Source organism: Amblyomma maculatum, chromosome 11, assembly GCF_055883805.1.
Source record: "Amblyomma maculatum isolate TAMU_Amacu chromosome 11, ASM5588380v1, whole genome shotgun sequence".
In the NCBI taxonomy this organism is placed as follows: domain Eukaryota; kingdom Metazoa; phylum Arthropoda; class Arachnida; order Ixodida; family Ixodidae; genus Amblyomma; species Amblyomma maculatum.
This window is the reverse complement of record NC_139354.1, coordinates 2943689-2957361: the sequence shown is the minus strand read 5'-3', so window position 1 is coordinate 2957361 and position 13673 is coordinate 2943689. Positions and strand designations below refer to the sequence as shown.

The following is a 13673-nucleotide window of genomic DNA, read 5'->3' as shown; positions in this document are numbered from 1 at the left end:
AGATTTTAATTGCCAAAAACTTCAGGAAACATTGGAAGTACTTCAGCCTTTGGTTGCTATACTGTAGACATCGATTACTATTTTTTCTGCCATGTATGCATGCTGCTTCGGGGTGAGAATCTACGCCCTGTGTTCTTTGCTGGAGATGAAGATAGTGCCGCTTTCTGGAAATAATAAGGCGTTCCGCATCCTGAGGTCGGATACGAAATCCGTGAGGTGGACATTAAATGGAGGTGGAAAGGTAGCCAGCCCCAAAGGCCTGATAACAATCGCATCTCATTAATATCCAACCATTCCCAGAATTGAAGTCGAGGATTGTTAAACAAGGCTCGGGTTGATTTGACTTCTTTCAGAGCAAAGAAGTGTTTGTGCAAAACGGAACCAATTAGGACGGTTAAATCAACTGGCAGAACAGCTGCCTCGCTGCACAAGTTTCCTCGGCGTCCCCTTAATGAAAAGTTCTGTAGTGTATGTTAGAATAAGAGTATAAGCGCTTAACGTTAGACATATAACTATAACATCACAATAATGGTGTTCACTGGATTTGTTTTTTCTCTAATACTTCGAGAACACACAGGTACGGTTTGTTGCATGCTTTTTAAGACATGATGATTCCGATAATATTTTCTCCGTGTCTAGTGTGTATTCTGTTTATGCATTCACTTGTATACTAACTCTTTGGATGCTCGATTTCGAAAACTTCCAGTGCAAATAGCAGGAGACTCGAAAGCATATACAACGACAGTGGGTTGCTGTATCGACCTTACCGAAGTCGACGACTGCGCCTGCAGAACAAAGGATCGAAGAGCTACTTTGTTTTGGCTAGTCCATAAAACCAACGCATCAAATGTAATAACAGAGCAGCGGGGAAGAAATATTTCCGCATGTTTACGAAATAAAATGAGACATAGCGGCGAAGCACGCATGTGATTGCTGACACTCTTCTTTTTTATTTAATTGGCGCCCGAATCATTCTTGCATTTGTCTTCGCGATAAGCAGGAACTTCATCATCGCATATGTCTTCATATTGATCGATGCATTCGTGCGGCACGTCCGAAATGGCATCACTTCGGACCCACAAAATGCATACTGAAAAGAAAAGAAGTAGACACTGTTACACAATGAAACTTTGCCTGATGGAGATATATTTCAAGAAAATTTCTGTTCAAAGTGCGTTATGACGCTGCAGTCCTAGGAGGTCGTGAGGGATTAACACTTTCACAGGCCCAAACACTAAAAAACAACTACAGTCGCATAATGAAGGCCGTGATAACCTCCTTGCATAAACGTAAAATTAGGAGTCAATAAATATTCCAGCATGCTTGGTAGATAATTTGGGATCCCTAAAGGGGAAATAAAATTAATTCTAAAGTCACGTGGTCAGTGCACTGCCCCCCATGTCACTAGGCGGGGTTTAGCATCTGCTTCTAGGGCTCAGACTTGCCATGGATAAGATGCATCTCGGTTTGAGCGCGTGAGCACTTCATCGCAGGCGTCAGGCTGATATGCAGTCATGCTTAACACAGATTACACTCGGATAAGTGGGTTTAAACGAGATAAACCTAAGCAGTTTTTATTCTCAATGTTGCAGACTCTTTTGCGTAGTCCATAAAGCAAATGGTATATGCTGCATGTGTATGGTGCAAATATTTATGCACGAAGCTTTCTCTTCCCAGAACCACAAATCCTTGGCCTACGTAAAAAACAATCGAATACACGATTCTTGGTCAAAACGACATCGTAATAGTTCCTGTAAACAACCTTGTTTAGATTTCATTGTGAAAGCATTAAATCAACTGCAACGTTTAGCGCCACAAGGTACCTTCGTTACATTTTTCCCTTTCATAAGGCTGAACAGCAACAGACGACTTCTTTGTAAAGTTCAGGTCGGCTATAGCGACTAGAGCTAATGAAGTTCATAGGTTTTATCGCGTTTTCTTTTCTTTGCGAGCAGAATGATCCGTTGCGGCGATGTGCCTACGCAGGTTTTTCTCTCCTCACCAGCGCCTCCTGTATAGACCGCTAACAAATCTAGTCAGAATTTATCCTGTCGCTTCGTTTCGTGTTGTGAAGTGTATATCTTACCTTCACCGTTGTTGTAGGGGAAATTGGCAACCACACAGTTCTTGTTGTTAGTGTACTCAAATTTTACTTGAAGCGGATGCTTTGTATCTGCAATGGATGAATGAAGAAGAAATTAGTCAACACTGGAACCACTTCTTTCCTGTGCTGAATTCCTTGCCCTCTAATACCGCTGTCACACAGGCATTTCGAAGGCCTTCGAACCGATTGTCTGTCGACTGGAAGGCCTTCGAACGCTGCCACACGAGCGTTTTTGATGGCCATTGAGTCGAAAGTCTATCGAGTCAACGGAACAGCTCAGAACTCTTTCGAGATCTTGAAGCCGGTATTCGAACGTGGCGCAAGGTTGCTAGCTTTGATCCTAGGAGCACCGCACGCACTCTCGTACACAGTGGGAAACGTGAGCAAGCGTTATTATTTTATATCTTTAATTTACGTGGTAAATTTACAATAATTTACAGTAAAATTTACAATAATTTAAAAATAACATCGCTCTTTTTAAGGCGCATTATTCTTGTACCCTTGACCCCTGTAACCTGCGCCGACAAGAAACGCAAACAAAAAGAAAAGTACATCCATATGAACCTCAACGCGTGAAAAAAAGAAAACAAAAACAGTTTTCCATTCATATAGCAACCAAAAGTCTGCAGTTACTAAAAAACAGGCCGCAGTTATATTTTATTTTGCATTTATAGGAAGATTTTAGTTCCTTAAGCAAAACCGAAAGCAACGATTAGTGGCATCACAAAAGTTTGGCGCCAAACACCAGAACTAATTCAACAGCCTTCGAGTTTTGCCGTGTAGCAGCAGCACAACTCCTTTGAGTTAGATCGCGATTGAAAATCTCAAAGGATAGCGACTCAATAACCCTTGAAAATGACCGTGTGACCAGAGTATACAGAACGCTCAAGAGAGGGAAGCTATATATATTGGTGCAAATAAAACCCTGGCAAAAACAAGATTTACAATACAAAATAATCTAAATTGAAATATCCCTTCAGCATCTTGCAAGAATGGTACTAAAGCGCTACTGTTGGATAAAAATTTCGCAGAAAGGGTGGGCCAAGTGCGCAGTATGGCATAATATATATATAGTCGATGGCAAAGAAGGTGGGTAAAAAATCTTTGCAGCAATAAATAAAACTAAAACGTAGAGGAAACTGCAGAAACTGCATTGGCAGAATGCGAAAGCGTTTATGTTGGCACCCCCTTGGTGGCTGCTAGTCTATGCTTTTCTATCTACATCTACGCAGCCTTTATTTGTCTCATGGCCCATGACCCACGACTCATGAATTACACGGCTCGACACTTTCATGCCACATGACTAATTCGTCACGGCTCGAAGACAGCACTTCTTTATTCCATTGCTTTATCTCTCATCAGGCCATTGACTGATGACGTCACTTGATGATAACATTACGAGGGGATCAATATTAGACGCCAACATAACCTACTAACGCTTTCGCATTCAAAGCTAGAAAATAAACTAAAAAATTTACAATGCGCACAAAAAAGTAGTGCATATACATTCGGTCCACTAGCTGCAGAGTCTTTTTTTATTTTTTTTTTTTCATCCGCTCAAATTAGGCTGGCGGATTGCTCTCCATTTTCGCATGGCATGAAAAGAGAGAAATGTTTTCAAGAAACATCTGCTATTACTGCAATAAGGTGCAAGTTTTCCTTCGTTTATTTTAAACATGTCACGAATACGAAGAGATTTAAATTCAGTCTTGCTCTCAGGTTTGTGTTCTGTTTGTAATGTAATTGGGATATCAAAATGCCAGCTGCTTGGAACAGGTACCCGGCTTGCATATAAGTTTGATTTCACTCTAGCAACATGTACACATGGAAAAAAGCCTGCAATAATTAAGTATTTATTTATTTTTATTTGCAAGTACTGTTAGCCCTTCCGGGCTGTTACAGGGTGGGCAATGTACATTCAAGCGGCACAACAAATTTACAACTCTTTCTCAAAAGTTTCTAAAGAACAAGTATTTTCAAATACTCTTCGGTCAAAGTTGTTCCATTCAGTGATTGTTTTAGGCAGAAACGAAAATTTAAATAAATCAACTCTTGGCACATACGACATCACTGAAAAGGAATGATTAGTGCGAGGTGACAGTCTCCCGGGCGGCCGCAAGTACAAGCCGGAATCCAAATTGAGTTTATTGTTATAAAGTTTATAAAGGAACTTGAGCCTAGCAATTTTTCTACGAATAGCCAAGGTTTGTAGCTCAGCAAGTGAAATAAGTTCGGTTGCGGACTGTGTTCGTCGATAGCGAGTATAGTATGACCATCTGAACCTGTCGCAGCAAGGTTGATTACAGATAGTGTAATGTAGTAGTGCATGTATAAATGGCAAATATAGATTAAAGAGGCGCGAATCAATCGATGCTTTTCGCGAACAGAGAGCACATGCTTGAATGCGAAGCGTTTGACAGAACTCAGTTCCGAAGTTCTTCCAAGGGCTCAGCTCACTGCGCTAGACAGCAGGCGAAAGCGTTTTCAAAAACATTTAGAACAGGCTCTTTCCGCACCAGCACACAGTGGTTTGCTTGCGCCGCTTTCAGACCTGCGCGCTAAAGTGATCGCGAAACTGATTTGAAGTACTTCTGGACAGCACGAGAAAATAATCATTGCTCGGAGTTCTAGACCCGTCCGCGTGTTGCGAAATTCAAGAAAAGAAAGAGAAGATGCACGATTGAAACGTTGTATAGCTGCTTATAGAGACCTGCTACTGAGGTCAAGTCATAGTTTGAAGCACGATATTGCCTACAGGAACAAGAAAATTACCAGGAGTAAACATGAATTCTAACTCAATATGTTCGCCTGCACGGAGCTGCTTTTCCTGGAGCTGTACTAGTGGACTCATCCTGTTGGCTACCCGAGAAAGATCGTTCCCCGGACTCGTGTCAGCAAGTAGTCCGGACTGGCCGGGACTGAATATCGAACGTGCCCAGTCTCAGTCTATACGTGCAGTTCGTGGAGGGGCGCCGCCTGTCGAATTTGTAAAAACGACTACTTCGGAGCCTGGCTCGGGAATACAGAGTGCCCTGTGCTTCAATGCGCGGCTGATGTCACCTGTGTAACGAAAAGAACGGCGGAGGCGCTTTTCGCACGTTCAATTTCTTTTTCCAAATGCACAGGCACGCCATATTAAGCCCCATGTAACGGGTTTTATATTATTTTATTGTCGCTTCTATATACCGGTGCACTTAAGTTACACGAAGAAGCCCTTCTGTTCAGCGTGCGCAATAGCCACCATAAACTCAACTGTTATAAACTTCATTTCAGTGGGTCAATTATTAATTTACACTATTTCTTTTTACGCGGTGTTAGGATGCCTGCACACGTACCCCGTGCACAACGCAACTTTGGCAGCATAAAGAACCTAGACGACGTCATGTCTCTTTTTCTCAAATTTTGTTTCACCTTCGATGAAATATTTGTTGAAATAGATACTCTACACCTAATCGCGTGGTCGGAGGATGGGCCAGTGAAACTGGGTAACAGAAAATATCAGCAATGCTTAGGATTGCTAAAGCTAAGTTTTGTTTCGGCTAAAGTCATGCAGTCTTGAAGGTAGTGAATGTACTGGTGCGGACAAAAGTAAACGCAGCATGCTATTTCTTTGTAAAGATTTTCACGCATCACATAATTAAAATTGGCAATCGTGATATGTACAAGCGGGTAGTAAACGCCAGTGCGCTTTCACTTCGGCAGATAACGTTTTCGCACTTACAATACAGATACCGTGATTGTAATTTGAGCGGGAAAGCGTGCTCCGTTTACTTATGTCCGCACCAGTAAGTAAACGTACGCAGCCTTGTGTTGGTGAACACTTCCGCTTTGTGTAGAGGCTTTTCTGTTGGTTGTTTTTACTATTCACCAGTGTGAATGTACCCAATAAATTACTTAGCGTAGAATGCTATTCCACAAAGAGGGGTTTTTTAAGACGCGTTTTCATACACTTCCTTTTTTGAGATATAGAACGCAGCAATTACTCGAGCCTGCATCTGACGCAGGTGTTTGCTCTTTTTACTGATTCTTTTCAACCAGCTTTCAGAGCTTGGTACGAGCTGATGGAGGTAATGCACGTAATATTTACCGCGGTTAGCGACAGCGATTACGGTGTCTGGACGTGATCCCGGGAGGTATTCAAGCAGATACGTTTTCCTGCGAAAGAAGGCAATGAAGCATTTTGGCGACATGGTCTTGTTATCTTCATAATGAGCTTTAATATTACCCCGCTAAACAATCACGCAATGCTTGCAGCATATCCAGAAGCTTTCTGCTCAAAAACATTATTTCTTAAGATTCGAATAAGGAAATGTTTCTGGAATTAATAAAAACGCAAGCAAAGGGAACGGAAGATTTCCAGTGCTCCTGGCTCTGTTCAGTTCGTGGGCCAATGAAGTGCTTGAACACAAGCTTAAGTATTTTAATTAGCCTAGGATGCCTTGTTAGCAGAAGGCGTCCCACGTCTGTCTGGGTTTCTGTTACCGCTTATGAGAAGGACATCTGAAGCCTTACAAGAACAGCTGGAGAAAGAGTCTTCTTCTACGGCTCTATGGCGGCCGTCTGTTAAAATATCGGCTTTGATGTGAGTGCTTATATCACAAAACAATTATCTAGGCAATGAGGCAGCTGGTTCACGAAGAGAGTATCCCTTAAAAAGATTTCGTATCTTTCTTCAGCATTTCCTACTGGACAAACAGTACTTGCCGCTTTTTGTGTTTATATGTGGGGCCGTTTTAACAGCAGTACGGGACGGGCGATACAAAACAGCTGATGCAGCCCAAAATATAGATGCAGTCCCAATCTCCTTTACTACAAGTGTACGCAGTGCATTGCATTTGGCTCCCGGAACTTCAGATTTACTGAGAGACGACATCATTGCTCAATAAGCAGAGCGAACAAACTCGTTTCAGGTTCTCTTTTTTTTTTATGTTTGCCAAAGCTATTTTTCTTAATGTGAACACAGGGCCTTTGGCACTCTCTTTTCTCTGCTTGCCTACAGTGAGCGCTTTACTCCTTTAGGTACTGCGGTAACGGTCTCTTAAAATGCCTGCGCCAGACCTCACTGCGAGTTTGGCAGATCGAACCTGCGCCTAATAGGGTCATAACGAAATTGGCCCGCACCAATCCTGGATTTGCGCTGAATTTAAGCTCGGAGAGGGGTTTGCAATGAGGCCCATTCAATAGAAGCTGTTTTGTGAGGCCTCTCCCTGTACTCATAAAAAGAGCTTGTTCCTACATTTGCATTTAGCTATTTAGCTCATGCAGTAAATCCGAAAGCTGACCTGAAAGACGATACAGCTACAATATAATCCACGAATATGTTATGCGCATGCCTATTACCAATTGTACTCTGTTTTGATAGGGATAGCTAAAAATTCTTGCTGGTCTCACTTTCTTTTATATGCCTAAAAAGTAATTGTTTCACATTGTCAGTGTCGTCCGGTGATATCATACTTTTCCGTTCCTTCTCCACCATTGAGGCTCCAGGTATAGGCGACTCTTTTGTTTGGCTGGTAAAGCGTGCGTGTAGCGGTCACACACTCCAGGCTCGGATTGTGGCTTGAAGTGAACACCGCCACACCGTCCGGGAAGAGGTCGAACATCTCAGGGAAGAAAGGGGGGAAATAATATAGTAAGCATTGGTGAATAAATAGTTCAAGCGTTTAACAGAGGACAAAAAAAAGGTAAATATCTTCCTTTGATGAAAGGTACTTTGGGCGTTAAGTGCTCGAAATTCTCTTTATATTCGGTGCTTTTAGAAAAAACAAGGTTGTGAACAGGTTTCTACTCCTGAAGGAAAACTTGGCATGTGGCATCCAGACTGCTATGTTTATCACTCTCCATGACGTGGGCTCGGAGATGCACTTTTCTTAGTTTTTCACCTACAAATTCCCAGTATGCAGCTGGAGGCTGCACTGCACTCAATTCACAGAAAACCCTGCTATACACTGCTAACAGCAGCTCGCAGATAAAAAGACTGCCCGCCTAATGTCTATTTCGCCATAAACATCCTTCAGTCTCAGCATCGATAATTTCACTGCATATATTGTAGGGGAAACCACAGATTCGAAATTGCGATCCAATGTCACCTTTTTCCACGGGCTGTGTAATCGAATAAAAGCGATCATGTCTTAGGATGCATAATAAACTAAGTAGAGACAAGGCGTGCGTTCTCTCACATCACCAGAGCTATCCTTGCATTGGACCTGACGAAGGCCTTTGATAATGTTGCCCACTCCTCCATTTTACAATCACTGAGCGACAAAAACGTGGGCTCTCGCACGCATGGCTATGTTGCTGCCTTTCTCCGCAACCGATCCGTCTGCCTACAATTAGGCACAGTAAAAACTTGCCCTTTCACGCTAGGCAGTAAGGGAACGCCCCAGGGAGCAGTTTTGTCGCCATTTCTTTTTAACATTACTCTTATCCCGTTAGCGAGAGATCTTGACAAAATTCCTTCCATCTACCACTCCTTGTATGCGGATGACATCACCATCTGGGTCAATACCGGCAACCATGGCGAAATAGAATCCAAACTTCAGCTGGCCGCTGACACTGTTGCTACGCATGCAAGCAGCATTGGTCTAAGCTGCTCGGCAGCTAAATCTGAGCTCATAGTCATGGACCTAAAAAACGAAACCCCCCTAATATTCAAGTCACATTAAACGACACCCCCATCCGACGAGTCAATAGAATCAAAATTTTAGGTCTCAGTATTTCTGACAACGGCTCCAACGCCGAGACCATAAAATTAATTCGTGCTGCCATTTTGAATACAGCCTCACTAATTAGGCGTATCGCCAATCGCCATCGCGGCATGAGGGAAGCAGACACACGTCACCTCATTCAAGCATTTTGCCTATGCAGGATCACCTACTCCATCCCTTACCTCTACCTCACACCCACGGAGACCGAGCAACTCAACAGCATCTGCACAGCTTACAAAAACGCTCTCCTCCTCCCTAAATCAACGCCTACTGAAAAACTACTTCAACTAGGGGTTCACAACACCTTAGGAGAGCTGGTAGAAGCTCACCTCATTAGTCAGTACCACAGACTCTCACATACCGAAACCGGCCAAATTCTTTTGCGCCGAATTGGGATAAACCTACCCGGTCATACCTCGGCCACGCGCAATCCTTCCACCGCTGTTAGCAACAATCTTTACATTCCACCTCTTCCCAAAAATACCCACCCGGAGCATAATCGTGAGAGACGGAAAGCTAGAGCCAAGGCTTTGCACAAGCACTACCCTCCTGGCGCTCCGGCAGTTTACGTAGACGCGGCCGAATATTCAAACCGACCAGCTTTCGCATTAGCCGTCGTGGATGGATTCCTCAACACGATAGTCAGTGCGTCCATTTCAAATTTGCAGGATTCCCTGCAAGCTGAAGAAGCAGCAATTGCCCTAGCAGTCACACACTCCTCTGCTGGGTATATCTTCTCAGACTCCAAAACAGCAATTAGTAATTATGCCCATTGCAAAATCCACTCCCCGGCCGCAAACATTCTAGCATCATCCCCTCCACCGAATCACCTCATCACCCTCCTCTGGGTCCCTGCGCACAGCGAACACCCAGGCAACACGGCCGCTCACTCCCAAGCCCGAGCACTCGTCAATCGGGCTGAGAGCGACCTGGTGCCTTCGTCTCGCAGTGCCAGAGATCGGCTTCTTAACTACCACGACCTCACCGTATTTTATAGAAATTCCCGCCTGCTGTACCCTCCTCCGCGTAAATCTCTTCCCAAAAGTGACCAGGCTTTCTGGCACAGACTTCAAACGGCCACAGTCATGACCCCTTTCCTTCTCTCTATTATAAACAGTGGCGAAACCTCTCCTCACTGCCACTTGTGTCCTAGCACCAGAGCCGACTTTACTCACGTCTTCCTGAACTGCCCGAACAAACCCAAGCCCCCGTGGCAAAGGCCAAGACGTCAGGAGCGATGGCAGGCTGCTCTGCGCAGCTCGCTGCCGGAGGTACAGCTTCTGACAGTGCGCTGGGCCCGAGGGGTCGCCGAAGCTCAAAAGTGCCCGGCCATCTAGAGCGGCCTGAGGGCCCATCGTCGTCCTGCTCCCTCACTTCCCTTTACCCCCCCTCACTTGGTTCTTTTGAATCATTAAAGTTGCTACCTACCTACCTGCATCAGTTCAGGGAAAGCCGGGCAGCACTACTCAAAAGACGTTGTTACATCTTGATGCAATGAGTGTTCCAACTGGCCGCTTCTTGCAATGTTTGCTTTAACGCCATGCTCACTAATGAATCACCAGCGTTTTAAAATACTCGTCTCTTCTATCTCTTTGCTCGGCACCAGTGGCGCGCCGCCATCACCGCGATACTCAGCAGCTTTGACAATGGCAAGACTGGGTGGAGTGGCCCTACAATAACAGAAGCTAGCGACGAAGTGTGCTTGCACGGCCAGTCAAAGATCGAAGAAGTAGTAAATAATGCTGCATTTAAAACACAATAGAAACGGCGATAAAGGCGGCTGTAATGAAAAAGGTTATTCAAATAGAGAAGCAGTACAGAAAACCATGCGCGCCACCTCGTACTGGAAACATTAGTGAAGAAGACCCTGGTCTGCTGGGCTCATACTACCGCCATCTATGAGCTGCCCTAGATGCGGTACGGCATGGGGTTTAGCTGCCGAGAAGATATAGTAGGCCTTGTAGGCTTATTCTCGAGAAAACATAGTACGTCCAGATCTTCGACACCAGTACAGGTTTTTCAGCCTTGTAACCGCAAGTCCTAATTCCCGAATTTTCCCTCTTGCTGAAACCCGTGTTCCATGCAGCAAACACAAATGGTAATGGAGATACAATTTAAATAAATGGAGAGTTTGAGCATGTGCTTAGCACCCCGACACCTTGAAAGTGCTATCAGTGAGCAGATAAAGGCGCGCCTTCTTGTCATGAAGTGGATGTGGAAATGAAAAGGGCAAACTAATACAAAGAAGCTGGTGAGAGAGGCTTTAGTGTTGAGGCCTGGGTGTGTATAAGAGCGTCTGTTTCCATTCGGTAAACATTCTGAGCACCTCTTTGTATGCAGCGCGCTGGGTGCGATTCTTTATTTTCTTATTTAAAGCAAGTATTTTGTAAATGAAGACTATGCTATTGTGACTGTTATTATTTGCTTATTCAATTGGAGCGATAGGAAGATTTTGGAAAACAGTAGGTCTACAGCAGGCTGATGATCGTGATAATATCATTGAAGATAATAGCTTGCCTTATAGATTTCATAATCAGCTTTCTTATCATCTTGGGAAGCGTTAACCTCGATCACATGGTATTCCGTGACGTATTTCCAATGTATGGCTAACTCAAAATCTGTCGGGCTAACTAAGCTGCTTTTGTACGCCTCTTTTAAACTACCTATGGGTTCGTATCAGTTTTATACGTTCCTAGATTTGTATCAAGTACCTTTCAGTTTGTTTGCTTCACTTTACTACAGAGATTTATCCTTCAACTGTTATCCACGTCCTATAGGTGACGGGCAAATGAATTTTGGTGCCTCTGCTATCATCTATTAGTAAAAGGTCATTCCATGCGAACTGTCGTCAACCTCAAAAACGACCGCTGCCGATTCATTTGAAGAATATTTGGCATGATGGGAATTGTATGGAGGGCGTTTTATCAGAGTATGTTTCTAAAGAAAATAAGTTTTGATCACGTAAGCGCTCTTTGAAGTTTTCTCAAAGAATAAACATTTGTTTGGAGATAAACATTTTGAAATAATGTTGGAAACCAGATGCAATGGCAAATTCTATTTTAAATACTTCGCCTGAGTTGTTCTATCAAGTGACTCCTGCAATGAAATAACGTAAATTGTTTTTCGTGTTTCTGTGTCAGTAAAATTTAAAAAAAAAAGAAAAGTCGATTTGAAATTTATTTTTAATACTCTGGAATTTACACACGTTCACTTGTTGCTGTAGTTTATGACAAAATATTTCAACCTTGTTTAGCGCAGAGCTTTTTAAGAGAATAGCTTCGAATTTCGCAAGAACTGAACTTTCCTGAGATACAGGTTTACATTTCGAATCAAAGCCGTCGATATAATAACTGCTTAAGGCGACGCGTTATTAACATCACCGTCTTAAGTTTCAATGTCCGAGAATGTATGCTAGCAAACATTGTTTCCGGGCAAAAATATATCTATTTATTTTTATTTATGACCAGTCGCGTCGAAAGGACGTGTCGAACTGTAGCTTCAATTTCTTGCCGCCGCCTAATCTTCAAGTTCGCATGTGTACTCCACGCATTACGAAACCAATGTGTCCTGTTATGCCTGACATTTATATAAATACAGCACAAGTACGTGTCCTATTTATGACTGTTCAACACCAGTAATTTGTGCAGTTTGGAGCTCACATTCAAGTTAACACTGCTTAGGTGTTAGTGTCGTGCGCCGGAAAGTAGTGGCAAACAGTTTTTAATTCTGTCTGACTCGGCGCTAGAAGAATATTTCACAGTACTATACTAAAACTTTTCTTAAAGAGTTTAAGGACCTCATGCAATGTTTTTATTGCCCAAAAAACAGCATTTGTTTCGTTTATGCTTCATTGCCTCCCGTTTTATCATGCACTCATGTCTTTAAAATGACTGACTCATTAGAATCCCATACTTTACCTTTCCTAAGTATTTATGCCCTTTTCTTTAAATTCATCTCTTAGACTGTTCGAAAGAGCACTGAACAAGGGTTGAAGAGGCGCCTCATGTCGCATTCCGAGCCAACGATTTTAGTGTTATCTAGTCGGTCGACTAAACTTAGTCTGGCATGTTATCCTTTGTTTTGCTTACACAAAATATGAAAGATGAATCATGATAAACTATTTTAGCAACCGACTGCTAGCATTACTCACTTCAAACAATATAACAGTTGCAGCTGTTTTTGTTCACCAAAAACGCATTGCCTTTTACCTTGAAAGCATTGACAGAGTCCCGGTGAAGCTTGTGTTCTCCAAGGGTGAAAACTGCCTCGATGAGGACGAGGCAAAGACATGCCGCTGCGAGCGGGCGACTGGCGCGCACAGACATCCTGCTCGACTTGCTCGGTGCAAAATGGGCGATTGTGTGGTCTAGGATGTTTCTGGTACGGACGCCCTTATCTGTGTTCGGCTCCCGAATATCCGCCGCATAAGCTACCATCATTTCGCTTCTTGCTACCTGGGATAATTTCTCGATGTGTTTAATATTTATTTAGTTATTCAATACTGCAGGCCTTTACAATCATGAGCTGATCTCAGCGAGTGTGCGGTGCTGCACGGCGGGGTGCGTCGGCACGGTGTCTCGCGGGATGAGTTTTTGCGAAAAACTCATTATTTTCAGTGACATATGAAGCTGACGCTTAACATGTCAATCTGCCACATGGATGTCGAAGTCTGGAATAAACGTTGCTATTGCGCAATCGCTACCGATGCTTGAGCTGTGTAGCAGGCTATCGAAAATAGAGATTGAAACAAAGATTTATTGTTATGAAACACAAGTTCCAATATCTGCACAGATGTTTCTGTGGCCGTGCATCGCAACCAACATGGTCTCCTTTTTTACCTGTATTTAATGTACGTATTTAAT

General features: G+C 43.3%; 2 protein-coding genes across 2 annotated transcripts; one reads left to right on the top strand and one right to left on the bottom strand.

Moving 5' to 3' along the window:
- Positions 1-953: 953 nt before the first annotated feature.
- Positions 954-13136, bottom strand: LOC146172664 (uncharacterized). Its single transcript, XM_084584335.1, has 5 exons — positions 13020-13136; positions 7559-7707; positions 6192-6259; positions 2087-2173; positions 954-1090 (listed from the first exon to the last, which is right to left on the bottom strand). Exons 1-5 carry the CDS (start codon positions 13134-13136, stop codon positions 954-956), a joined length of 558 nt encoding a protein of 185 aa, XP_084440461.1.
- Positions 7806-10148, top strand: LOC146172665 (uncharacterized). The gene is made up of 2 exons (XM_084584228.1): positions 7806-7812; positions 8761-10148. Exons 1-2 carry the CDS (start codon positions 7806-7808, stop codon positions 10146-10148), a joined length of 1395 nt encoding a protein of 464 aa, XP_084440354.1.
- Positions 13137-13673: the final 537 nt, after the last annotated feature.

Coding starts and splice junctions, on each gene's coding strand:
- LOC146172664 (XM_084584335.1), bottom strand. CDS start 13,136: ATGTCTGTGCGCGCCAGTCGCCCGCTCGCAGCGGCATGTCTTTGCCTC. Junction 7,708..13,019: donor ACTCTGTCAATGCTTTCAAG/GTAAAAGGCAAT, acceptor TTCTTCCCTGAG/ATGTTCGACCTCTTCCCGGA. Junction 1,091..2,086: donor CCCCTACAACAACGGTGAAG/GTAAGATATACA, acceptor TTTTCTTTTCAG/TATGCATTTTGTGGGTCCGA.